The 27428-nt window shown below is 40.7% G+C and overlaps 1 protein-coding gene across 1 annotated transcript in view; it reads right to left on the bottom strand.

Moving 5' to 3' along the window:
* Positions 1–27428, bottom strand: part of LOC142183237 (transmembrane protein 150A-like) — a 103696-nt gene that overhangs the window by 11505 nt on the left and 64763 nt on the right. Inside the window, exons 4-6 of the mRNA XM_075258255.1 lie at positions 24462–24529; positions 13581–13708; positions 1315–1492 (exon numbers count right to left, since the gene is read on the bottom strand). Coding sequence (XP_075114356.1) covers positions 1315–1492; positions 13581–13708; positions 24462–24529 — 374 coding nt within the window. The remainder of the gene's footprint in view (positions 1–1314; positions 1493–13580; positions 13709–24461; positions 24530–27428) is intronic.

The following is a 27428-nucleotide window of genomic DNA, read 5'->3' as shown; positions in this document are numbered from 1 at the left end:
ACTGTTTGGTACAAATGACATGTTACCTGTGTTCTACGTGTCAGTACAAACGCGGTGATACCAAATTTATATAGTATTTGAAATGTTTTGATACTTTTAAAAAAATGATAAACTTTGCAAAATAGAAAAAAAAATTTGTGTCATCATGTTCTAACACCTGTAACTTTCATATTTCCATGTATGGAGCTGGTTGTGGTGTCTTTTTATGCGGGACAAGATGACGTTTCTATTGATACCATTTGGGGAAAGATCTGATGGTTTGATCACTTTTTATTCAATTTTTTATAGGAGGCAAAGTGTTGAAAAAAACGCTTTTTGGCTGTTTTTATTTTTTTTGCCGCTACGCCGTTCGCAGTACGGGATAAATGTTTTAATATTCTAATAGTTCGGGCATTTTGGAGCGCGGGGATACCTAATATGTTTATGTTTAATGTTCTTTAATTACTTTTATAGCTGATCTAGGGAAAGGGGGGTGATTTGAACTTTTATATTTTTTTTATTTTTTTAATACTTTTAAAAACTTTTTTTTTTCTTCTGTTACATTTATGATCAGACCCCTTAGGTACCTTGAAACCTAGGGGGTCTGATCGCTCATACTATTCACTGCAATACTACAGTACTGCAGTGAATAGCAGAATCCCAGCACTTCTATTAGACGATGCCTCTGGCATCGTCTAATAGATCTAGTGCAGAGACAAGCCTGGAAGCCTTCAATAGGCTTCCGGCTGTCATAGCAACCGATCACCGCCCTCATGTGACGTTCAGGAGGGCGGCGATCGGGGAAACATGGTGGCGCCCATGCCGCCTGCGCTGTTTACACGCTGCGGTCGCGTTTGACCGCAGTGTGTAAAGGGTTAACAGCAGCGATCGGCTCGGGCACCGACCGCTGCTGTTAGTGGCAGGTCCTGGCTGTATGATACAGCCGGCATCTGCCGTGTATGGAGCGAGCTCAGCGTGTGAGCTCGCTCTATACATCCCCATGCGACCCATGACGTACAGTTACGTCAAGGGTCGCTAAGGGGTTAAAACTCACCTTGTGTGTGGGTGAGGAAAGCCTGAGGACTTACCTTCTTTACATCCTGAAGTAAGGACTGTTTTGTTGTTTCATTTTTGTACCCTGCTGAAGAAAGCTCCTTTATGTTATCCTTATGCTGAAGAAAGCTGTTTTTGATTTACATTCTGTGGACTGTGTGAACTGCCTCCAATAAACTGACTACAACTGAGAGCTAATCTCCTTGCCTCCGTCTGCTTGACCTAGCAACTTACCTTCTCTGAGGGTCCCGTATTTACAATAGTTTATAATGAAAAGGATACTGAGCACTAATATAATCAAACCGAATAGTGTAAGAATGCAGCGGAGGTGACCAGCCCAGCAGTACCAATTGGCGTGTGCCATACGGTATGTCAGTATAGACTGGAAGAAGATAAACATCATACTGGTTGGAAAGGCAACACCGGCTCCAATGTAGTGCAGAACCTTGGCATGATCCACCTAAAAAAAAAAAAACAAAAAAAAAAACAGAGCATAAGAAGATTAAAACTGATAATTCAAGTCTACTAAAAATGCCATACTGAATTCTGTGAATTAGCTAACCAACAAAAGAAAAAGGATTTTTGCCATATTGATAGTCACTGGAATGGGACAGGAGTAATGTCATTCATTGCATCGTGTAAAAAGGCAGGAAACAAGGATGTTGAATTCAAGAATATTGTTTTTTTCCCCTATATGACCCTTGTAACATATGCATGTACTGCACATCACCAGTTAAGGTTACAACATCTTTTCGTTCGGCAGTTTGATGGATCTGTGCTGGGATTTCTGAAAGTAGACTCTGATGCAGATGTGAACCTAGCCCAATACTGGCATTCTGATAGAACCAAACAAGTGTAGTTGTCCAACTTTGCACATCTGGATTCAGTTTTCATGGGTATACCTATGCATAAATATTGATTATGAAGAAGAAAAAAAAAAACAAACACACACACACACACACACCCATGCACATGGCTGTAATACGGCAATCATCTAGGTGCATAGGGCCTTATTGCCCTATCTATATGCCTTAAAGGGGTTCTCCAGGAATAAGTAAAATAAAAACTACTACAGGGTTCCTTGTCTGCTGCCTATCTGCATCCTTTAAGTAACATACACAGGGTTGTTTTGCCACTAGGGGTATGATGGTGTGCAAAAAAACAACACCCCCCCCCCCCATCCCCAAAACAGCTGCACTGCTATTTATGTAAAACAGTCCTGGTTCACTATTTCTGGAAGGGAGGGGGCACTGTTGGGGGCAAGGCTTAACCTTGTGGTTTTCTGTTCAAGCTGTGTATGAGTCTGACAGGATTTCTGAGGCTTGTGATCATGGCTGAGCTAATATCAGAAGATGGAGGAGCAGCGAGAACTACAGCCATGATCAGTGCCACAAATGCTGTCAGGCCAATACAGAGCCTGAAAAGGAACCATGAAACTCAACCCCAGCCAGTCTCCCACCCCTCCCACATCTGGGAACCCACCCATGACAGGTTTTACATAGAGAACGTCTATTCACTCAGATCCCCATTACATTTCTTAGTGACGCATTCAAAAAGGTAGTCTCTGCAATAGGGTCATTCCGTGTCAAGTGAACCAATGATTTTTCCCTCTATATTTTTAATTCTTTTGAGATTTTGTTATTTGGTAATAGTGTGTCAGAGAATGCAAAATGTGAAGAAAAAAAAAATTCTAAATTTTTTTGGATTTTTAATTAATTTTCAAAGTTCAGAAAAAGTGCGAATTTCTGTGTTGCCTGCCTTTACATTTCTCCTCATAACTTAGGCTAGAAAAAAGATAGAGAAACAAAATAAACGCCATTCTACTCAGAACTATACAGGCTTTCACCAAATATGTCACAAGAGTATCTTTGTTAATATTTTACCCATGTGAACGCAAACGCAAAATTTTAAAACGCATTTCCGAAAAAAACGTTTTATTTACAAATTTCAAAAAAATGCACATGGGCCTGCTATGCCCTTAGCCACATCTGTACCAAAATTCAAGTTGGGATCGCGATGGGATAATATTTTAAAATATAACTATTAGTGTCATTCCGAAAATCTTGAATTCAGATCTGTCCTTCTGATCTGAAGGAGAGTTTGTTAAAACATCGGTTACAGGAAACAGAACCCATCCAAGGGACTCAGCAATACCACACTTTCATTCCATATAGTGAAACAGAAATAAAAACATGGATTTTTTCATTCAGCAATGACAGTGAAGTCCATGAAGTGGTAGAAGGCGGCACAAGATTGGCAATGGATGACATAACTGGTTATGTGACCTGTGAATATGATCGGCGCTGGTGGCCGGCTACTGTACTCTTCAAAGATTGTGAAAAGGAAGACATAAAATTGACTTTTATGCATCCTTCTGGTCCAGCACCATCATTTGTGTATGCAAGAAAACCAGACATTTTACAAGTCAACGAAAATCAGATATTAACTCAGGTGGAGCCGAACACCATGACAGGCCGTACATACTCTGACACAAAAGGAAATGGCCATTGTTATTAAGCGCTTATGGACAAGATTACATTTCACTCACTAGAAAGGACAAATTGATGATAAAAGGCCAGTAGTTTAAAAATGTCCTATTAATTGTTTGATTAGTTCATATTTTATAGAATGAGGATTTATCTACTGGACTATTTTTCTTAATAAATTACATGTTTAGTGATATAATAAAAACAATTGATACATGTAGAAATAGGTGTTATAAATATTGGTTCTTGGACTCTTGTTAACATATAATTAGGATGAGACTATTTAGAAAATCGCACTTGAGGATATGAGCAGCTTTTTTCTTTCGGTTTGTTCAATGCATTCAGGTTGAAAATGCTGAACAAGTCGTGTTCTGATGATGACGCTAGGTTCACACCTGCGTTCAGGGTCTCCGTTCTGTGCTTTCTGTCTTCTGCATGCCAGAAGACGCAAAGCACAGACCGGGTCCAGCCGTGAGCGGCGGTGAGAGTTTTATGCTCTCCGCTGCGAAACCGGATTTTTTAATCCGGACACAGAGTACTGCATGTCCGACTCTGTGTCCGGATTATAAAACCCGGTTTCGCGGCGGAGAGCGCAAAACGCTCACTGCCGCTCACGGCCGGACAGCTTTCTCACCCATTCAAATGAATGGGTGAGAGAGACTCCTGCAGGTTTCCGTATCCTGCTCTGTTTTATGCAGGAAACGGAAACCTGCACAACGGAGAGGGCAACGCAGATGTGAACGAGCCCTAAGATGTATTTGTTCTGGCACTTACAGTATTTGTTTTTTATGTTTTTTTATTGTTGCATATAAATGTTGAATTCAGCAAGTTGTAATTTGAAAAGAAAAAAGGAAGAAGCTCACACAAACATAAAATCAGATGATTCAAGGCTTAAAAAAAAATTGATCCCAATTTGGTCCCAAGTTGAAAACCTGTACAAATATAACCAAGAACACAAGTAACACACATGCATTTTTTCACAATTTTAAAACATATTTTTTTTTCACAATTGCGCCTCAAAATTTTGAATTTGATTTCTCCAAAACAAAATATAAAGAAACATCGTCTTGTGACATATCAAATGAAAGCCGGTACCGCTCTGAGAAAAATGATGCCTCTCCCACCTATTTATCTTAATTCTAACCCAAGATATGTTAAAAAATGTAAAGCCATACGAGGCCAAAATTCACACTTTTTCAAAACTTTAGAAGTCTATAAAAAATTAACTGATGAAGAAAAACATTCAAAACTTTTTATTTGTAATTAACTTAAGTTGTACTTCATAAAAAATAAAAATAAAAAAAATCTAAAGACGTCCGGTAAAAAAAATATTCCTATTTGGATCACTTGATATGGAATGACCCACTATCTACCTGGGATGGCACATGGAGAGGCATGCTACAGCGGCACAGAATCCCTGGAGCTCTTTAGCACAGGAAAGCCTGGGAATGCTGCTGTACATCAAACAAATTTTTCTTTTGATAAGTCATCAAAATTTGATCATGAGGTCTAAGCCTCCGGGACAACACAATGTAGAGGCTATAACAAACTACATCCATATGAGCTGCTCTGCCTTGTAATACACACGTCAGTCATCTTTAAAGAGGACTTTTACCACTTCCAACAAGTCCAGCTCTTTACATTATTTAATAACATTAATAACTGCTACTCTACTAATTCTAGGTAGAATTTTTTTTTTCCTCTAGCCCAGTGGTTCTTAACCAGGGTTAGATCGAACCCTAGGCCCTATGCACGGTTCATTTTGTGTACCAGTAAAAAAACATATAACTAGGTCTTGAATTTGGAAAAAAATCATATTTGATTTATAACTAAAGAAGGGTTCGGTGAATGTGCATATGAAACTGGTGGGTTCGGTACCTCAAACAAGGTCAAGAACCACTGCTCTAGCCCAAACTGAGCTATCAATGGTGTTAGTTTTTGTGCCTGATATGCTATTTTGGCACTGTACTATCAGGGGGTGGTGTCAGGCAGGAGTAGACAAGGGGTGTGATTCTGAGCTCTGACACTGGCTGCTTCTGATTGGAGCTCTGAATCACGCCCCCTGCCAGGCACCGCCCTTCTGACATTACAGAGTTGCACATCAGGCATCAAAACCATCTGCGCTGTTGCTCGGGAATGGTGAGGAGTAGAAAGAAAATTTCAATTGCACCGGAATGAGTGGAGGAGCAACTATTAACACATGGTAACAACTTAAATTGGTGATGGTAAAACATACTCTAAGTGTATCTGGTACGAAATAAACTAATATATCAATATAAAAGAAAAAAAAAGCAAACATCAAGAAAACAAATGTGTTATCATTGCAAAGAATTTCTGGCAGACTTCCTAGGAAGTTACGAAAAAGTGAACCTAACTTCCTCTAAGGGAAAGTTACAGGAAAAATAAAATAAATAGCAAAATACTTGGAACAAAACATATTGCAATCTTATTAGAAATTGCAATAAAAGGTTTCAAGTAAACATAAAAAATTTGAATTCTTGAAATTGAAAAGCTAAAGCAAGACCAATAATTTTTTTTTTAACCTGTTTAGGCTAAGGTGTAGAAACAGTACCAACAAAGTAGGGGGGGGGGGGAGGAGTGGAAACGCCACGGTTTAAAAATAAATAAATGTATTTTTGAAAAAAATGTAGCATGATAATTTCAGTTGCACAATTACAAGTGATCTCAGTAATAGGGGAAGAAAAACGCAGGAGAAAAATTCTATGTAAACTTAAAGGGGTTGGCCACTTTCAGACCAATATTGACAAACAAATGTACAATAAAAAGATATACAATTTTCCAATATATTTTCTGTATCAATTCCTCACGGTTTTCTAGATTTCAGCTCGCTGTCATTCATTCTGTTACTTCTAGAGGATAAAACTCTGACCATGGTCATGTGATTTACGATCGAGTGTCATGTGATGAGCACAGGTGCTGCTCATTACAGTCACAGCACAATAATCAGACATCTGCCTGGTAATCAGCTGTGCACCTGTGTGCTCATCACATGACCATGGACCGTGAATCACATGACCATAGTCAGACTTTTATCCACTAGAAGTAACAGAATGAGTAGAGATGAGCGAACACTGTTCGGATCAGCCATTCCGAACAGCACGCTCCCATAGAAATGAATGGAAGCAGCTGGCACGTACACCTTGCTGGCGGCCGGTCGCAAAACCACCCGCGTGCTGGCTACGTCCATTCATTTCTATGGGAGCGTGCTGTTCAGAACAGCTGTTCTGAACAGTGTTCGCTCATCTCTAATAATGAGTTATAGCAAGCAGAGATCTAGAAAACTGTGAGGAACTGTTACAGAAAGTATATTGGAAAATTGTATATCTTTTTATTGTACATTTGTTTGTCAATATTGGTCTGAAAGTGGCCAAACCCTTTAATGGTTAATGCATTTTGCTGTGTGAGGCCTTTAGTTTTTATGAGAAACAGTTACAAATTTTGGAAGGGTTTATATTTAAAACTTCTATGTCACTATCTATAGATAAAAAACAAAACAAAACAAAAACACAAACACAATATCCTGAAATTTTCACTCTATCGACTAAAGCCTAGCAGCAGCCTTTTCTTTGTCAATTCTGTAGTGGTTTTCATTAATATTAGAAACAAGACAGACTGTATTACAATAGAAGTTCACACCTCCATAGAGAATACTCACAGGGGCCCATCACTGCATACACTACTGACAATAGATGAAGCCAAAGCTTATCTGCTTTTCAGATATAGGCGATACGCTCCCTCTTAGACAGACCTGGGCAAAGCCCGGCCTGTCAGCATGCGCAGTAGCATGCGGCTTCTACTACGGCTACTGCGCATGCGCCCATGCGCCATATTTTTTTTATTTATCAATGTCAGTTCGCGAGCGCCGGAAGAGGACGGGACCCGAGGACATCGGAGGAAGAGGAGGCGTGGATGAAGGAGACGGCGCACCCTGAATGCCCACCCATCATGCACAATGTGTAAGTAGATCACATTCTTTTTTAGGGTATTATTTTAAAACTGGGGAGTAGTTTAAAATAACTTTAGCGGTGCCTGAATAGCCATTTTAAAGGCTATTCACGCATATGTGGGGCTCTATCAGCATGATTTTACTGATAGAGCCCCTTTAAACTGGGGGGACATTAAACTGGGGACAATTGGAGGGGGCATTAAACCGTGGAAGGAGCTGTAGGGGGACCTGCCTGCCTCTAGTTGTCCCCAGTTTAATGTCACCCTCCAGCTACCCCTACGGTTTATTGTCTGCTTCCAGTTTCACGATTTTAATGCCCCCCTCTAGTTGCCCCCAGTTTCATGTACCGCTCCAGCTGTCAATTTATTGCCCCCTCCAACTACCCCCACTGTTTAATGTCCCCCTCCAGCTGCTCCAGTTTCATGTTTCCTCTAGTTTCCACCAGTTTATACTGGGGCACCAGGAGAGGGACTTAATACTGTGGGGCATTCGGAAGGGAACATTATAATGTGGGGGCATATAATGTACAGGTGACTGTAGGAGGATTATACTTTGTGGGGGCACATGGAAAGACGATTGGGAATGGGCGGAGTCAACATGGAAGTGGGTGGAGCTAAATTTGCAGTGGCGCGGCACTCTAGCATAGCCCCATGAGAAAATTAATTGCCCACCCCTGCTCTTAGACATGCTTTTACAAACACAGAGGACTTCACTTAATGAAACAAGTAAGATTCCAGTACAGCAATGTATGCACGGTCTACCCAAAACCCTGCACGAGGATTAGCCTCATTGTCATTCATTGGGACTGACTTGGCTGTTCAGTGTAAAAGTATCCACAGTATCATTTTCAACAGCGGTGACAAAAATCCAACAGATCCACTGAACGGAAACTCTCCAAGCATAGTCACGAATAGTACAACTGGATATAACATTATTGTAGATCTTACTTTTTTGCATGCATCAAGCTGGATTCATTTTAACATAAAAGTCTATGGGAGGAGGGAGGAGCTGCCTATATATTCTGCCATTTCTAAGCTCTGCTATACTTAGCAGCATCTTCGACACTTCTACATCTATCAGATTACTTCTGTACCACAATGAGTCAATAAATCAATTACTAGCTAGAAATTCCACTAATAATCTCCATAAGGATGACATGGATTACCTCTATAGCAAGTACACGGAAAGGTCATCAAGGAATAAAATCATCAGGTTACATCATAGCATGCAAGGAACGTTATCTGCATCAAGTTACATTGGAAACCATTATCAAGCAGTTTACAATGAATAGCAACATCCTCATGTTCTCCATCACTGTACACTAAATAAGGAGAATCCTAACCAAGTAACTGACTGCGTAGTCGGCATCCAAGGACCAGATCAATCTAACTAATAGTGTCAAATGAGAAAAAAAAGCAACAGATCTCTTTCCAGTTTGTTAAAAGGCTGTGACTTTCCACGTCTTAATTTTCCATCAGAAACTGTGAAGTCAGCAGTACCCGGCGCACCACTGAAATTGGAGACAGCTGGTTCTCTCCGTTCCTTTGTTTACTTGGCTAGGCCCATTTGACAAATTCACATTTATTAGCATAGGCAAGTACAGATCTATTTGGATAAACTGTTTCTGCTGACAGTCCTTCCACATCAGGAACATTTTATTTCTTCAGTCAAATACATTCTCCTGAAGTCAATGGGTCAGCGTTCCTGTATGAATCATTGTACAGAACTACACTGACTATAGATTTACATTTATGGCCTCCTTTGTATATTAGTCAGCAAATAAGATTGGAAATTTGGGGAAAAACACTTACAAGCCTTACATTATGACAAAGTTCCTTCTATCAAGCACCTCCTTGTTTTATCAGCTCATTTATTTGGAAAGAAATCCATAATTGCTCACACAGGAACCTTTTATTAATATGACCCGCTGTAAAGAATATTCTGTTTAGTAAAGACAATGTCGGGCCATTCACATTGTACTATCAGCCTGCGTTAGCCCTGGATGAGGCTGAAAGCAGCAGAGACTTGGAGACTTAAATAAATACACTTGAAGGAGCTTCCATTTTTGGATCAGCAAAAGTAAAAAGTAGAAAGAAAAAACAAAAACAGGCTGAGATCTAGAGAGCCGTGGAGAATTGATACAGAAAGTATATTGGAATATGGCATAACTTATTATACACACAATAATATTGGTCTGAGAGTGGCCGACCCCTTTAAGTGATAACCCTTTCTATGGTGCCCCTCTGGAAGTTTTCGGTTGCTGAGCAGTTATAAGCTTTACACCAACAAAAATCACACCCTGTACAGCTTAACTGACATGACGCACATGTCCCTCACATGTGACACATCAGCCTCATATACTGCCTAACTACCAGTCTCACAGGGTGTGATTTATTGCATTGACTGCATGAGTAGTTAAAGGGGTTATGCCACAAAAAGTATTTATCCTCTATCCATAGGACTGTGGAGACCCCCACCGAACCCAAGAACAGGGGTCCTTTACCATCACAGCACATTCAGCCTGACCACAGCCAGACATGACTGGGGTTGGAAGGCGCTACTAGTCACTAAAATGGGAGAGTCTGGGATAGTTGAAGTAAATCATTCAAATATCTCAAGGTCTCCTATTCACTTCTAGCGAATCCCATCCACACACAGTGTAGAAATACGCAATGCGGACATGCTGCAATTTCCAATACAGTTGCAGTTTTGGAACTGGCAGCATGTCAATTATAGCCACCGGCAGTTTCCCTATATGTAGAATTAACACAAAAAGTCCACGTAGAGCATTGCTGCCGTGGTTTTCCCTGCAGGATGCTATGTAGAGACTTAGCTTTAAGCTAAATTTGCACATAGTTCTAAAAGCTTATAACATGACTTCTCAGCAATAGAAAGCTTAGTTAGAAGCACCATAGCAAGGGTCATTACTTCATGCCACAGATAATGGAACTGGTTTAGGGTGTAAAAACAGGTTCCCTTTAAAGATTTTCATAACCTATTATAGCCTGTGGCTTTTGTCTTGATAGATTGCCAGTGGATAGACTCATAAATGCAAGAATTTTCTACGCTCTAGCACTTGTCAGACAGAAACCCAGCCATGTTTTCCTTACTGTGGCCGGGTTATCTGCTCATGCAGAAACACAGAAACAGGAAAGGACAATGCATGCATTAGAAGATAACCTGGCCACAATAAGGAAGTTCCTGAATTCATGTCGTATCTGTTGGCAACCTATCAAGACATGGTTAGAGAAAATCTTTAGTGGGTTACAAAATTTATTTCTTAATTATTTTTAAAAATGTTTAACTTTTATCTCTGCTAGCACACAGACTGTGCACACGGTCATGTGCATGAGGCCTCAGGGACACAAAAAAATAACAGATGTCAAATGGATGCAGACCATGTAAAATCTATTTGCGGAACAGTTACCTAGCTATCCTCAGAGGTTTTTATTGTTTGTTTTTTGATACATTGATCAGATCACTGACCATTTTTGCGGATATATGGCACGGATGCCAAAGACGCACTGATGACATGCGGCCCACAAAAACTGAACACTGCTGTATTTTGCAGGCCGCAAACTAAACATGGTCGTGTGCATGATGTCTCCTCCCCTGGTCAAGGCTCAAAATCATTTATGCAAATAACCAACTAAAACGATGTATGATTAAGGCCATACACTTAAAAAGTATGACATAGGACTGCTATCCTTGGTAGTGACGATAAATAAGAGTATGGTACATGATAGATGTGGTGTGACCCTAGCCTTACATGGAATAAATGTGGTTTCCTAAGCAGAAGTGCGGTTCAGTATGCCAGTAATATTGGTAACGGCTTTGAATTATCATGTGTAAAGCCAAGAACATCTAATACTAGTGAAAGAAAAAGCAGACCTGCTAAATGAGGAAAGGTTTAAAATCAATATACATATTACAACATGTTCATGCAAAAAAGAAGAAACAGGAAAATACATCCATAAACCAGAAGAAAGCAAAAGTGCAAGTTAAAAATTCATGCTTAGGGTTTCTGGGAAATCTTGTTGCTGTAGTTATTAGCATGTGTATAACATAATCCCAAAGAGAGAGAGACAGATGCTCAGTACCACTGATACAATATACAATACACTGCAAGATTTCTCCAATATATTTTAATTGTTCCGCACTAAACATGGCATTTATGTAGTTTGGAGGGAGAAATCATTCACTTTTACCCCCCACAAAATTTATTTGCTGCTCCCCGATGTCAGGCATTGCCCAGGGTGGGAATGTCCCTATTTAAAGGCCTATTCCCAGTCTCTAGGTTAAGTAGGCTGGCTCGGAAGGAGGATCACTGGCTGGCGAGGAGGATGGTTTGGTGTGTAATTCAGAGGCTTCTCTTCTAACGTTTGAGAGTCCCCTGTGCCATTTGTTGCAGGGCCTGTATCTTGCACACTAGGCCTAACTACAACGTCAACCCTTCTTGCCGCTAAAGGACTTTGTGTAACCATTATGCTCACAGAGGAGAACGGTGTTGACTACGATATTGCCACTAGCTAGCATTTAGTCACCATTGCCTTATCACAGTTTAAAAATATTTACAAAAAAAAACCCAAAACAAAAACATCCTTTCCCATAGAAATAAAAAAAAACACAAAAAGCCTAAAACAAATTGGTATTGGAGTTTGTAAAAGTCCGACACAGCACCATGACACTTTTCTCTCTTTAAAGAGAGTCAATTTCATCTGAGCCATGCCAACTCCCCTGTACTTTACATATAAGGGTGTGTGTTCCTGGCTTATTCTTTTACAAGCATTCTCAGCACGAAGCCTGACAGACATCCGTCCTGTTCCCTCCTGTGGTTAAATCTCCACATGGCTCTGCTGCTAGCTCACGCTGTGTATAATGAGGACCAAACACACAACACGTGCACAGATCATAGGCTTTGATGTCTGACAGTAACAACTCCTTCTGCAGTATCCAAGGCACCCAGTTCGTGCAGCGATATGATATGGATATTGGCAGTAAAGCACTTTCTACTCAGTGGGTTCCTAGTAGCTTTGCTATAACATTATAACCATTTCCACAGCTGTACTGAATCCCCATAATCACTTGTTAAGTAAAGGTGGAAAGTGCTTGTATTAAAAGAAGGTTTTGTAATCACAAAATGCACAAATTTCACTTTCTAGTTTTAGGAGCATATTAAAAAGGACTTCTCGCTGCCTTTGTCTACTGTTCACTAGCAATGTCTATTTTTACAGTGTTGACTCAACTTGAGCAAAGTCAAGAATTGAATTCACTTAAAGGGGTTATCCATGAATTTCATATGTTCACGAAGTATAAAAAATTGAGTCTTCAGTAGCTGATACCTTTTTTAATGGCTAACTAAAAATGATGACAGATTGCAAGCTTTCGAGGTTCTAGGTCTCTTCCTCAGGCATGCTTACTACGCTTGAGGAAGAGGCCTAGAGCCTCGAAAGCTTGCAATCTGTCATCATTTTTAGTTAGCCAATAAAAAAGGTATCAACTACTGAAGACTCAATTTTTTATATTTCGCGAACATATGAAATATGTTAGCGAAGTTAGGGAAAGTGAATGAATAAATGATGATATATTAAACATTATTAATTATCATCATCTCCTCATACTCCCATCATCACCAGCACTGTCCAGTCCGTGCCTTTGCCAGTGGAAGTCATCGCACAGAGAAACCGTCTGTGCTGCCCTCTTGGAGGACTAGAGCTAATTTACACATAACTTTATCTTTTGAACAGGTGAAAGGATTATTAACATAAAAAGCCAAATTATTCAGAAGCAAACGCCAACCACAGATTTAGCAATTTGGTGACAGATCCTCTTTAAAACAAAATATTCCCCATTGGATAGAAGCTTATTGTTTGACTTCAGTTGCCCAGTTTTCTCTGAATATAAGGTAGCCAGTCATGGCCACTTGGTTTATTTTTAGTTTGTGACTTCTTATCTTAAATTAATCTGAATAATGATGGACAGCCAAATTCTTCCACCCAAATATTGAATCCTCATTAAAAGGCAGATGTATGCTTTACAACAACTTTTATGCAAGTGTTGTACGCACAAATTAAATTTAGTGTTGTTCCTCTTACCTGAAAACTACCAACCATGATGAGTCCAGCAGCACAAATCCATCCCAATATAAATGCTACGGTATTGAGCAAGGAAGGACCATAACGTTCAATGACGTGGGCGTATCTTAATAGACCAATGAGCATCACTGTAAAGCAAGAATACAAAAGGTTAGCCAAACACTGAAATATTATTTTTTTATATGGAAAGATTATTTCTTAATCAGAACTAATTGTTCTCCTCTTCAAGCAATAATAATAAGCTCTGAAAACAAGGTTTCTTTTCTTCTATTTATGTTCACCACAAGTTTCAGCAAGCGCAAAAATGTTTGAACATCTAGTGAAATCAGCAGACTTGGAAAATGACCAGAAATCGGTGTTTACTATGAAAGCACAAAGACATGAATAATAATTCTACATGCAAAAAGACTCAAACAATAAGTCCTTATGTCCCAGGCTAGATCACAGCACAAGCCCTCCTTTGTTTGTATGCAGAATCTACAGAACATTTACAGTAAACATCACACATTGTAACATTTGCTCTATGTGTCTCATATTTAAGGGCATCTCTAGAGGCTAGGACTGAAACAATTCAGATTAGTTTGGTTGGTTAAAAATGCAATTTGCTCATGAGTTTCCTACATTTCCCACATTACTATTGGAATCAAAATTCTTATTTCACAATCCAACTACGTGTATAAACTACACAACAAGTAAAAAAACAAAACAAAAAAACCCCACCACATTCTCTATCTCTAATAGGTTATGAATGAGCTAAAGGCTGTGGTCTGACATCTGACACATCCCTGCAAAGTGAGAGGAATGGGAGGAGGATTGTTCCATCACAGACTGCTAGCAAAAACATTTTATAAATGTTGACTTGTGCAGCTTACTCCTATAACCATCTGTGCTCATCCTTTATATCATATTACATTCTGATATATTCTCACTTTTACTTCTGGTTTCACTGAATTCACTAAAGAAACCATAGAGCACCTCTCCTCTCAGACTTAAAAATAGCTCAGGAAAACTACTTACGGATATGGAAATGAATGTACTTTTACTATGGTATTCCTATTGTCTTGAATGTTACTTAATATTTACATTATACTCTTTACTACAAAACAATAAAACCATTGCAACAAAAAATCATGGCTGAAAATTTTTGCCAGTTTTTTTTCTTCAAGCATTTGCCCTGATCAATTGCCGTTCCCATTAGATCAGGACAATAATTGGGCAGTAGATTAGACTTTAACGGATTGTCAGAATTTTTTATTTTTATTTATTCATTTTAAACCATTTAATTATAAAGGACAGTAAGAACAAGAAGAAAAAAACAAACAAAAAAAACACAGACACTACTCGCTTCATCCTCCACTTCCCGCACCTTGGCTCTTCGGGTCACAGGTCTCAGCAGTGACATGTCATTCATGAAGAGGACACTGCTGCGGCCTGTCACAGCACACACTCAAAAGCTGCATCAATGTTGTTGTGTTTGTTTGGTTGTTTTTATTTTTTGTTTTCAAGATACATGAAATTTGAAATTGTTAAATCGTTATATATTGAAGTATAAATCTACACAAGCTCAAAGGCAGATCAAAATATAGTCCAATATTTCAGTCCAATCATGACCGTCTTCCGGTTCCATCTGAACATGAAGACGGTGAAAAAAATAAATAAAAAGAATAAAATAAAATAAAGCATACCATTTGATGCAGGATTGGAGTGTGTGCTGTGATATTCATCCAATGCATAGTGGGTTGGAGAACCCTTTCCCAAGCACCGCCACCATTGTCAAGCATGCAGGACCATCGCTGTGCGACTAGCTGTAAGGGTCACCTGACACAAACAGACATTACTGCTGACAATAGCGGAGTGAAGAAAAATAACCCCAAAAAACAAAACAAAAGTCTGGAGCTGCTGTTGGTAGAAATAAAGGACCAGGAAGAGATTAGCAATGTTTTTTTTCCCCGTCATCCCCTTTAAGGGGTGGTCTCAGATTGAGACTAAAGTGTATTGTTCCATTAAGGACACTTCTCCCCTATCCACAGGCAAAAGAATAAGTGTCAGATCGATGGGGGTCCCACTGCCATGTCCCCCAGCGATCAAAAAACGGGGGGGTCTGGGGGGGACCAAAAATCTCTCTAAAGCCTACTTGGTCACACAAGTGTAATGGTGTTCACATCGCTCTATTCACTGCTATGGGGCTGCAATCTTCCGATGGATAAGCGAATAGCGCCCTTAACAGCACAACCCCATTGACATCTATCCACAGGAAAGGTGTTGAGTGATTAGTGGGGGTCCCAGTGAACAGATCTCAACTAATCAATCACAAAAGCGGGGTCCCAAATTTGTCTATGTGAATGGACATCTGTAGGAGATAGACAAGCATTGTAATTCCCTTCAGCACTTCCATTGAAATGAATGGAACAACAGCATGGATATTTGACTTCAGCTCCTTTCACAGAGGAAACTTTTGGACATGTTCTTGTGATCAGTGGGGGTTACCAGCAAGGAAAATACTCCATTTTTAAGGCTTAAAGGGATCCTATTATTCACACACTATTTTTTCTAGGTACCACGTCGGAATAGCCTTAAGAAAGGCTATTAGTCTCCTACCTTTCGTTATCTTCTCTGCGCCGCTGTTCGCCTACAATCCTAGTTCTTTTCAGTATGCAAATTAGCTCTCTCACAGCACTGGGGGCCCCAGCGCTCAAACAGCACTTGGGGCATCCCCAATGCTGCGAGAGAACTCTCTCTAGCACTGCCTCCATCTTCGTCAGGAGCGTCCTCTTCAGCCTCTTCTTCTGGCGGAGGCTTGCAACTTTTAGGCCTCAGGCCTTGGGCAGAGCAGACCATGCATGCTCACGAGAAAATGGCCGTTTGCACAGTATTGTAAGCGGTCATTTTCTCATGGCCTGTGGGCTGCTCTGCCCAAGGCCTGAGGCCTAAAAGTTGCAAGCCACCGCCCGAAGAAGAGGCTGAAGAGGACGCTCCTGACGAAAATGGAGGCAGCGCTAGAGAGAGTTCTCTCGCAGCATTGGGGATGCCCCCAGTGCTGTCTGAGCGCTGGGGCCCGCCCCCAGTGCTGCGAGAGAGCTAATTTGCATATCAACAAGAACCGGGATTGTAGGCTAACGGCGGCGCGGAGAAGACAACGAAAGGTAGGAGACTAATAGCCTTTCTTAAGGCTATTCCGACGTGGTACCTAGAAAAAAAATAGTGTGTGAATGATCAGATCCCTTTAAAGGGATTGGCCCAAAATAGGTCATAAGTCTCAATACACCTTCACAACCCACCCAATAATGACACAGAGTACTTGGGAACCTCCATTCTTATTATATGTGGGGATCCCAGCAGTCAGGCCATACTGATCAGACAAGACTCAATTTTGGGAAAACCCCTTAAAGTCTTGAAATCGAGTAGGTTCTTAGCATCAAATATCCTACGTTTACATAGAACTTGTGTGTGTCTGTCTTCCATTTCATGGAAACAGGATGTGGGTCATGTTTGTGCCAAACAGTAGTTTTACAAGTTATAGAATCTTCAATTAAAAAAAAAAAAAAAAACAAACCACCAAATTATCTCACAATGTTTAGACAATCTTCCACAAAAAGGCTTTGGTATTTTTGGCACAATGTAGTATATAAGGATTGTTATTTCTGTATTCCACAACTCTTCATTGTCTATTCATACATGAATTCATAGCAGATTAATACATATTTTACATGGCTCTTGCAGTACAGAGGAAGTAAATGGATAGATAAGACACATACTTTATTTCCTGTAACGTAAACCATAAAGGTCTTGTCTCTCTCTTACCCAATAAGGCAGCGGTTCTCAACCTGTGGGTCGCGACCCCGGCGGGGGTCGAACGACCAAAAGACAGGGGTCGCCTAAAGCATACCTCCCAACCGTCCCGGTCGGTGGGAGGTATGTCCCGGTTTCAAATTATCGGCGCCCGGAGGACGCCAATGAGTTGAACACACAGGCGATTAAAGCAGGAGCTGTCACAGCCAGCTCCTCCTTTAACGCTGTGCTGCGGCTTCTGTATGTGTAGCCGCAATGTGATGACGTCACATCATGCTTACAACTATATGAGTGAGCGAGACTACGGAGAGAGCGGCGGGGGAGCGTTGGAAGGTGAATAAGTGTTTTTTTTTTTTTTTTTGTTTTAAACATTAAGGTGGAACATAATGATGGGGGGGACGGCATGACACTGGGGGAAGAGATGGTGGGACATGAAACTGTGGACAGATGAAGGGGGGGGGGGGAGACGGCATGACACTAGGGGCAGAGATGGAAGGACATGAAACTGGGCAAGAGATGGGGGACATGAAACTGGGGAACAGATGGGGACAGGAAACTGGGGAACAGATGGGGACAGGAAACTGGGGAACAGATGGGGACATGAAACTGGGGGAACAGATGGGCAGACATGAAACTGTGGGCAAATGAAGGGGGGCTACGGCATGACACTGGAGGCAGAGATGGGGGGACATGATACTGGGTAAGAGATGGACATGAAACTGGGGGCAGAGATGGGGGGACATGAAATTAGGGGCAGATGAAGGGGTTATATGAAACTGGCGGAGAGATGGCGAGGGGATATATAATGTACGGGTGACTGTAGGAGGATTATACTGTGTGGGAGCACATGAAAAATTAATGAGAATGGGCGGAGTCAACATAAAAGTGGACAGAGCTAAATTCGCTGCGCGTGCCGCATATTTTGTCCCTCTTTCTAATCTTGAAAAGTTGGGAGGTATGCCTAAAGCCATCAGAAAATGCATATTTCCGATGGCTTTAGCTACTCAGAAGCCACGCTACTGTCTGCAGCAGCGCTATTCAGCTGGAACGCACGCCGTTATGGACACGTGTTCCAACCTGGGGTCATCGCATCATGAGGAACTGTATTGCGGGGTCACGGCATTAGAAAGGTTGAGAACCACTGCAATAAGGTTACTATAACTGCCTATTTCCTTCCTCAGGTTTTTATGTATTCTGTGCAACACCATAGTCCTAAAAGTGGATTATATTTAATTACACTGAAGTGATTTATACTAATATAGTATAGTATAATACAATATAACATAATATGGTAATGTTGTCAGACTGGCCTAATAGAATAGGAGATGCTCTTTTGATCCCAGATTCTGACAGCATTTAGGCACAAATACCGCCCCTGCTACCTCTTGTGTCACCCCCTCTACCTCATAGATTGTAAGCTCTTGCGAGCTTCACACCCATTGTGTGAAATGACTTTCTTTGTAATGTGATTTATCTGTCTGTATTTGAACCCTACAAATTGTACAGCGCTGTGGAATATGTTGGCGCTATAGAAATAAAATGTATTATTATTTATTATATTATTAAATGACAGCCCTATTTACAGTAACTTGCCATTATTGTATTTCATTATAGACTGATATACAAATAACCTATTAGGCATTACCGAGAAGTTCTGCATGTACAATGATAACAACAAATACCACAATTAATAGTCGATGAGCTCAGATTGTATATAGATGACAGGTGGGCCCTCCATTTTAGCAGGTAGGCACCAAGAACCCCAACATGACATTACTCTATACAGGCAGTGGTAAATATTTTGTGAAACAGTAACAAGGAATTAATCATTTTACTGATTTATTAATATTCGGTAGTGAAATATGTACTTTTTGTAATTGTGTATTTTTGGATTATAGATGTTTTAACTTCTATTTTCTGTACAGGATTATGTGGGCTGTCTTCTCTCATGGCCATATACAGCAATAGATCGGAGCTAACTCATTGAAGTCTACGGGAGCGTTTTCTAGACCTGTTCTGGGGAGGGAGGTGAAGTAGATAAGCTGCGACATTACCTATTGTCAATAGTGGTTGCTCAGTGGTGTTTTCCACTATTTTATTCAGACTTGTCTTTGATGTAAATGACAAATCTTGCAATCCTATCAGACCTTTAGCACATATGGTTTTCGAAAAAATTGGCCAAATCTCAGATATTGTCTTATCTAGTTGACTATTGAATGGTTGACATCTCTTCCCCAACAGTTGATGGCATGGATAGGAATGACTAGGCATGTTAAATGTTATCACGCTCCATTTTTGTTCCTCATGCATGGTATAGCAATATATATATATATATATATATATATATATATATATATATATATATATGTGTGTGTGTGTGTGTGTGTGTGTGTGTGTGTGTGTGTGTGTGTGTGTGTGTGTGTATATCTGTGTCTGTGTGTGTCTGTGTGTGTATCATACATAGTGCTATGTGAGAGCTCATTGTTTTTGTAATAAAAACTCACCTATATTTAATAAATATAAAAAGGGATAGTAATACAATAGGGAAGATTAAAACTGTCTAAGGCCCAGTTCACATCTGCGTTCAGGTTTCCATTGGGGAGTCTGCTTGGGAACCTCCCAGAACGGAAACCTATACACATTAAAAAGCTGTTACCCATTTGTTTCCTGTTTTGTTTTCCTTTTAATTTTGATGTGTTTACTTTTTGGCCTGTCAGTCATTTCACGGGCATAAAGCGCTTCTTCTTGTACTGTATTTTTGTTATTGAAAAAGTTTAATAAAAATGGATTATACCTAAAAAGCTGTTAACTAAGGAAACCCACGGACCCCATAGACTGTAATGGGGTCTGTATGGTTTCCGCACGAAACATGTGGAGATGAAAGTGCTGCTTGCACAACTTTTCGCTCCTCATTTTTGGTGCAGAAACAACTACTTTTCCAGGTAACTGCTTTTTAACGCATATAGGTTTCTGTCTGGAAGGAGGTTCCCCAAGCGGACTCCCCAAATGGAAACCTGAACACAGATGTGAAACAGCCTAAAAGAGAAGCTGTATATGTTACTCATCATACCTAGTCACAGCAGAGTACTATAAGACATATAAACTATTCTGTGATTGGTTGCTATTGTCTGTTTCATAAATGTCCCTCACTGTTTCAAACAGTAAAAGTCAGTAAATTTTACTAACTTAAACGTACAAAGATGAAAAGTCAACCTGTTGGGAGCATTAGGGGGTCCCTATAAATAGACAGTTGGAGAGTTTAGCTGTCTTTGCTATTATATATATGGAGTTTTCTTCAAATGACATGTAATGGAAGAAAGGATTGTTTAAACGTTCCTGGAAAGAATGGAGACACTAATGATCTTCAGATGTTTTTCTTAAAGACCAAATGCCAAGGACAAAATGTTTTCTACCCAAAAAAAAAAATGACACCATTTAAAATATTTGAGATTACACAGGTCATTATCTGTACGAGGATTCAGAAGTTGTTACCAAGTGTCATAGGTTATGGAATAATGTGAAGTCAGGGTACCTGCACCTATACCGAGATTTACACCATGGCATAGCTGGTTTTGGTCTCAGGCATCATTTATGCCAAAACAATGGCAACAATGACAGTACAGCTCGCCCTCAGGAACACCACATGTGTAAAAATGTATTGAAGGTCAAGTTTTTTTTAAAAAAAAAAAACCCACATACTTTACAGACATAACTATTAGCAGGTGTTCAAAACATATGATTTGGTGCACGCAACTGAAAGCACCTTCTATGTACAGTATATTGAGCAATAAGGACCATAACCTTAACAAAAAAAACCCCTATCTATTGGTATAGCATGGTATGTTCACAATTAACCTAGTACAACGAAAATGCGTGAACTGTTAAAATATAATATTTTATTCAGGGTACATGGCTCTTAAACACCCTCTCACCCAGTCATATCCCTTGTAGAAATAGCGCTGCCTGTTACATACCGGCGGAACTTAAAATGCCGAGAGTCAACACCAGGGACAGCTTATGTCCAAATCCAATATACTGGTGGACTGAGCATACTACTAGTGAGATAACATCTGGTATTGTTTGACCTATGTTGAAGAGGATACATTAGAATACTAAACTAATTCTACTCTGAAGCAATCTACACTAGCTCAGTTCCACTCTAAATCTCTATCTGGATAGCGTTGATTGGACTATCACTCAAGTGCTCCTCCGGTATTAATATTCATTTGCCTACTGTTCGTTCATTTACCCTTCCCTACACGTTTCATCGGCTAGCACGCCAACTCATCAGGGGCATATCGGGGTATGGTTCTAATACATAGGCTCTGTAATGCTACCTAACTGCAGGCATCGAGCAGCCACCGGCTAGTGCCACGGCTCTGATGCGCTGCTCGGTGCTGTGGTCATTTCAGCACTGAGTGGTGGCACTAGCCTTCTACAAGGGATATGACTAGGTGAGAGGGTGTTTAAAGGCTGGTTTTATCTCCGAGCTTTACCTCACTTACCAGTACATACTTACCTTTTATCTGTCTGGATATAGACAGGTTATGTTTGGGGAAAAAGTGATGTCAGTACCACAACACTGACATTAACCATACTTACTGTTACCCTGCATAATGAACAAAAACTACACATTGAGCGTTTTAAATTTCTTTTTGAAGAGGGCCATGTACCCTGAATAAAACATTGTATTTTAACAGTTCATGCATTTTAGTTGCAATAAGGACCATAAGGTTCAATTAAAAGAGAAAAGGGGGAATTTTCCTGGGAAAATATAGGCACTTTTTTGACATCGACAGAGGTTAGCGTGAGTTATCTTTGGTGCACAGTCAATTTTCCTGTGCCAAAGATGTGCCAGACTCCTCAGTCTCCACCTCACTTGTCACTTTTGTAATAGTGGGCAGAGTGGGACGGGCCTCGGCTTGACAGAGGTATAACAAATCACAGCAGAAAACTGGCAGGAGTTCCTGACTGGCATAGATTTCTATACTTGTGCACGAAGGCAAAGCTTAGGAAGTTTAATAAATTATCCCAAAAGAGTTTGACTTTAACCCATAGACCAGGATGTTGAGTTGCTCTTAGTATGTGTTTGGTACCAGCGGACATTTTACTTAGGATATCTGCCAGATTCTCTTAGTTAAATGGTCTAGCCAGGTGCCATACTCACTTCGGCAGTCATCCATGTATAAAGACACAGAACACAGCATCTTAGCAAAGCTGTATAAGGGTCCCTTGCTTTCTAATAGTTAATGCTAAAACGTTCTTGTGTGCAACTCCATTATACGATATCTATGGCAGGGTTCACACTACCATTGAATTCTGTTATGAAGGTGACAGTTTAAAAAAACAAAAACAAAAACCTTTCAAAACAGACACTAACTGACGTTAATGTGTCCATTTTTTTTACATATGCAAAAAGAGAAAACATGGCCCGTACATCCCAGTCTTATACATTGATCTAGTGCTTCTCAGCAAATTCTATAATACTGATCATGAGGTTCTTAGGATACATATTGATCAAGGTGTATAAGCCCACTAGCCACTTCACAGCCTCTTTACAGTGGGTCCCTACTCTACTGAATGCGGCGCCACACAGCAACCACCACAACAACCGCAACACAGCGCCCACAGGGGGAGCCACTCAGTGGCTGGCAACACCCCTGCCACCAGACCAAGCCCCCAAGCTCTGGGCCGTGCAGCCCCATGGGCACAGCACCACAGAAGCAGCAGACACCACACCATGTGAACAGATCTAAAAAATTCACCTTACCATATTGCCCCAGTGAGAGGACAGAGCTATAAAGAGGTTGCAATGAAGTGGCTAGTGGGCTTATACACCTTGATCAATATGTATACTAAGAACCTCATGTTCAGTATTGTAGAATTTGCTGAGAAACACTAGATCAATGTATAAGACTGGGATGTAAGGGCCATGTCTTTCTCTTTTTGCATATGTTCGTTTTTTAACTGATCCATTTAATGGATCAATTTAAAAAAAAAAAAAAAAAAAAAAACGTATACACTGGCGTTTTTTTTGGTTTGTTTCCACATTCTGAGCATGCGCAGAAAAAAAATGGACACAAGATAACGGACAGTAACTGATGTCTATCAGTTACCGTCCAGTATAAGTCCGTTGCCCATAGACTTCAATGTTAAAAAAATAAATAAATTAAATTAACGGACACTTGCTGTCAATTTTTCTTTTAACGGACAGAAAAGTCCTGCATGTAGGATTTTTTGTCCACTTGCAAAAAAAAAAAAAAAAAATCCCCCCCAAAAAAACAGACTTCTGACGGATCGGGTGTAAACTGACACAAACAGACACGAGAAAATCCCATTGAAAGGAATGGAAACAATAACTACGGACACTGCTGAAGGTCTCCAACAGTAGTGTGAACACGCCCTAAAAGATAATGAATAGAGATGAGCGAGTATATTCAATCGAATACATCGGCCGCATAGCTCCCAGCGCCAGGGAAGGTGGGAGGGGCAATAAAAATTCGATGCCCCCGGAAGTGTTTTTGCACTGGGAGCTATTCGATCGAATATACTCGCTCATCTCTAATAATAAACATTAGCTGCTTTTGGGGTGGTAGAGACCCCACCAGCCTGTAGGTCCTCTGAACATCTGCACAGGTTGCAGGCGTTATCTTTAAAGGGCTTGTCCAATTAAAGCAAATTATATATTTTTTTTTATATACGGTGTGTATATATATATATATATATATATATATATATATATATATATTTATTTATTTTTTTTATGGTAAAGTTTCCCAATGTAGTTCCTATCTCAATCCCTCACGGTTTTCTAGATCTCGGCTTGCTGACGACCATTGTTCAATTCTATGGATAAAAACCAGTCCATGGTCATGTTATGGACACATAGGTGCACGTATCAACAGAGCCAAAGCTCTAATTATTGTGACAACCCCTTTAAGAAGCCATGTACAGTAGTATTTAATATTCTCAATTTCTCATTCCCTTTTAGCCTTTCAATTACTATGGTACCTTATGCATTACAATGATGTCATACAGAATATACATTAACGCACTGCACATTACTACATTTTTTGGAACATATCCACTTACCCATGAATGCACCTAAACTGCATATAAGGCTGAAGAAACAGCTCTCTGGAGGAAGGTTTCCACATTTGCTGGAAGAAAAGAAGAAACAGCAGTTTAATGAACGTAAATAGGTTTCTGACAGCGGTGCCATGGAATTTTCTCTTACAATAAACTCAGTCTCTGGTTTCATGCTGTTAAAGAAGACTACCATTAGTAAATGTTCCCATATATTACATGGGTTGCTTTTAATTGGTTGGTTGAATAACCCTTGAAATACATTGTAAATTGGTTCTTTTGGAAGGAAATTGAGTGTCATAAAATTCTAAGACTATAATCTTATTTTAAAGAAATGCCAAAGATGTAAATTAATTAAAAATTTACCTACAGCTTTTGGCCACGTTCATATGAGAGTCTGCCTAAAATCAGCAGACTAAAAAGTCCTGAAAGAAATGCTTTTTCGTCCACCACTTTCAGGTTAAAGGGGTTGTCCCATAACAAGCATCCTATTTATACTGCTAGTTTATGTGGATATAAGACTTTTCCTAAATACATTGCTTTATCAAAACTGCTTTGTTTGGCCACCATCTTAATTTATTCACTTCATTGATGACACTGAGTTTCTATGGCCACTGGGCTTATCTGCTCATTTCCCAAGTGACATAGCTGCCTGCTCTCAGGGGGGGAGGGAGGGGTTGACAAGCAACTGAGCTCCTCATATAGGGGAGGGGGAGGGGACAGCTCCAGGATTACCGTGCTGTCTATCTCCAGCTTTTCCACTTATCAGCCGATTTAGGTTTAAAGAGGACCTTTCACCATATCTGGGCACAGGCAGTGTTATATACTGCCAGAAAGCTGACAGTGCGCTGAATTCAGCGCACTGTCGGCTTTCCCGATCCGTGCCCGGTGTAAAGCGCTATCGGTCCCGGTACCGTAGCGCTTTACAGTCAGAAGGGCGTTTCTGACCATTAGCCAGAGACGTCCTTCTGCCTCGCGGCACCAATCGCACTGTGCTGTGGAGCGGGGAGGAACGCCCCCTCCCTCTCCTGATAATGCTCGTCTACGGACAAGCTGTGTGAGCAGAGGGAGGGGGCGTTCCTCCCCGCTCCACAGTACAGCGCGATTGGTGCCGCGAGGCAGAAGGACGTCTCTGGCTAATGGTCAGAAACGCCCTTCTGACCATAGAAGAGCTACGGTACCGGGCCGTAAGCTCTTCACACCGGGCACAGATCGGGAAAGCCGACAGTGCGCTGAATTCAGCGCACTGTCAGCTTTCTGGCAGTATATAGAACTGCCTGTGCCCGGATATGGTGAAAGGTCCTCTTTAATTGAATTTGGCTGATGAGGGCTGAGATAAGGAGTCTGTTACCTCTGTATGTAATACAAGCTGACTCAAATCCAGCTCTGCTACATCAGTTTCCACATCAGCATCGTACTGTGGATCATAGCAGATAGCAGAGCAAGTGAAACCCCGCCCACCAATGTGCAAGAAATCCAGGAAGTGAAGAGAGTACAGAGCCTTCAAGCTGCAGAACAAGAGTTATGGGAATACCCCTTTAAGGCCAGGGCCCCATGGGCCAAAACCGCAGTGGGAAAAATGTATGCGTTTTACAGTAAGGGCAAAGTGGATGGGATTCTAGCAAATTCCTTGCCCACTTTGCCGTGCGGATACGCCACGATTTCCAAAACCATCACGGTTTTGGAAATCACAACATGTCAATTATACCTATGAAAACGCCAGCAGTTTCCCCATAGGTACAATTGTAACAAAGTCCGCGGAGGGGAAATCTCTGCAAACTTTCTATTTAAAGTGTTGCCCCTGCAGTTTTTCCCACAGCACTTTATTGCTACGGGACATCCCATGGGGCCTTAGTCTAAAAACCATGGGCACCACAGGGACCCCATAACAGTCAGTGAAATCAGAAATCAGTTGGGCTCTGTATATAACTGCTTTAGTGGTCCATTTGTTCATAGTTCTGGTCCTCGGAACAAGTGATGTATGTGCTTGGGTGTATTTCTTGTTTACGCACGCTGGTTGTGTTTAATGCTAGTATTCGGTAGATGCTAGCTGCAATATTTATTTGCAATTGGGCTAGTTCAGACGTGGTCAAAACCCGCTTGCCACGACCATCGCGGTCGCGGCTCTCCCCGCCTACGTCGGCTCAAATGAATAAGCCGACATAGGAGGGTGCTGCCGCTAGGCGGAAGCCACGGTCCAGCGCGCCGCAGCTTCCGCCTGAAGAAAGGACATGTCGCTTCTTTTCTCCGCTAGCAGCAGCCTGCCGCTAGTGGAAAAAATAAGCTCGGCGGTCTGCATAGACCACCATTGTAAAGGGGTGGATTTTGAAGCGAAATCCGCTCTCAAAATCCGCCCCTTTGTTCACGTGTGAACGAGCCCTTTTTATGAAATTGGAACTAATGGTGCATATTTATGAAGATTGGTGTATTGAACGCATAAAAGTCACCTGATTTATGAAGTGCCACATGCCTCTTAATAAACACTATGGCTCTTCTGCTGTGCCGTGTAGCTGTACGCTGGCTTAAATTTCAGTATCATTTGTGCTGGTCAACTGGCATAAGTAACCAGTCACTGCAGAACCCCACAGTCAGTAATGATATACAGCCAAAATTAATTGGCATTTCACTAAAAAGCGAAAGCACCAGCAGTCCAGGAACTACATCCTAATCCTGCGTGCGACAGTAATAACATGATCTCTGACAGGAAGACAGGAAGCGTCAGCCTATTTTGAGGCTTAGTAGACACAGTGAAAATTAAGATTTCAGGATTTTTTTTTCCTAAAGATATACAGTGACATGGACGACATATTCTGGAAAGCAAGTTATTGACCTATAAAAGCAGTACTTCTCTTTAAGATAATGAAAAGGTAAGTAAATGCAGAATAAAAAAAAAGCAGGAATACCATTTAATTTGCCTATAATATAAGTGAATTATGACACAATAGGCAATGTATAATAGATTCAAATGATCAA

Source organism: Leptodactylus fuscus, chromosome 10 (genome assembly GCF_031893055.1).
Source record: "Leptodactylus fuscus isolate aLepFus1 chromosome 10, aLepFus1.hap2, whole genome shotgun sequence".
Taxonomy (NCBI): Eukaryota; Metazoa; Chordata; class Amphibia; order Anura; family Leptodactylidae; genus Leptodactylus; species Leptodactylus fuscus.
Note: the sequence above shows the minus strand (reverse complement) of the source record. Positions and strands in the feature narration are given on the sequence as shown.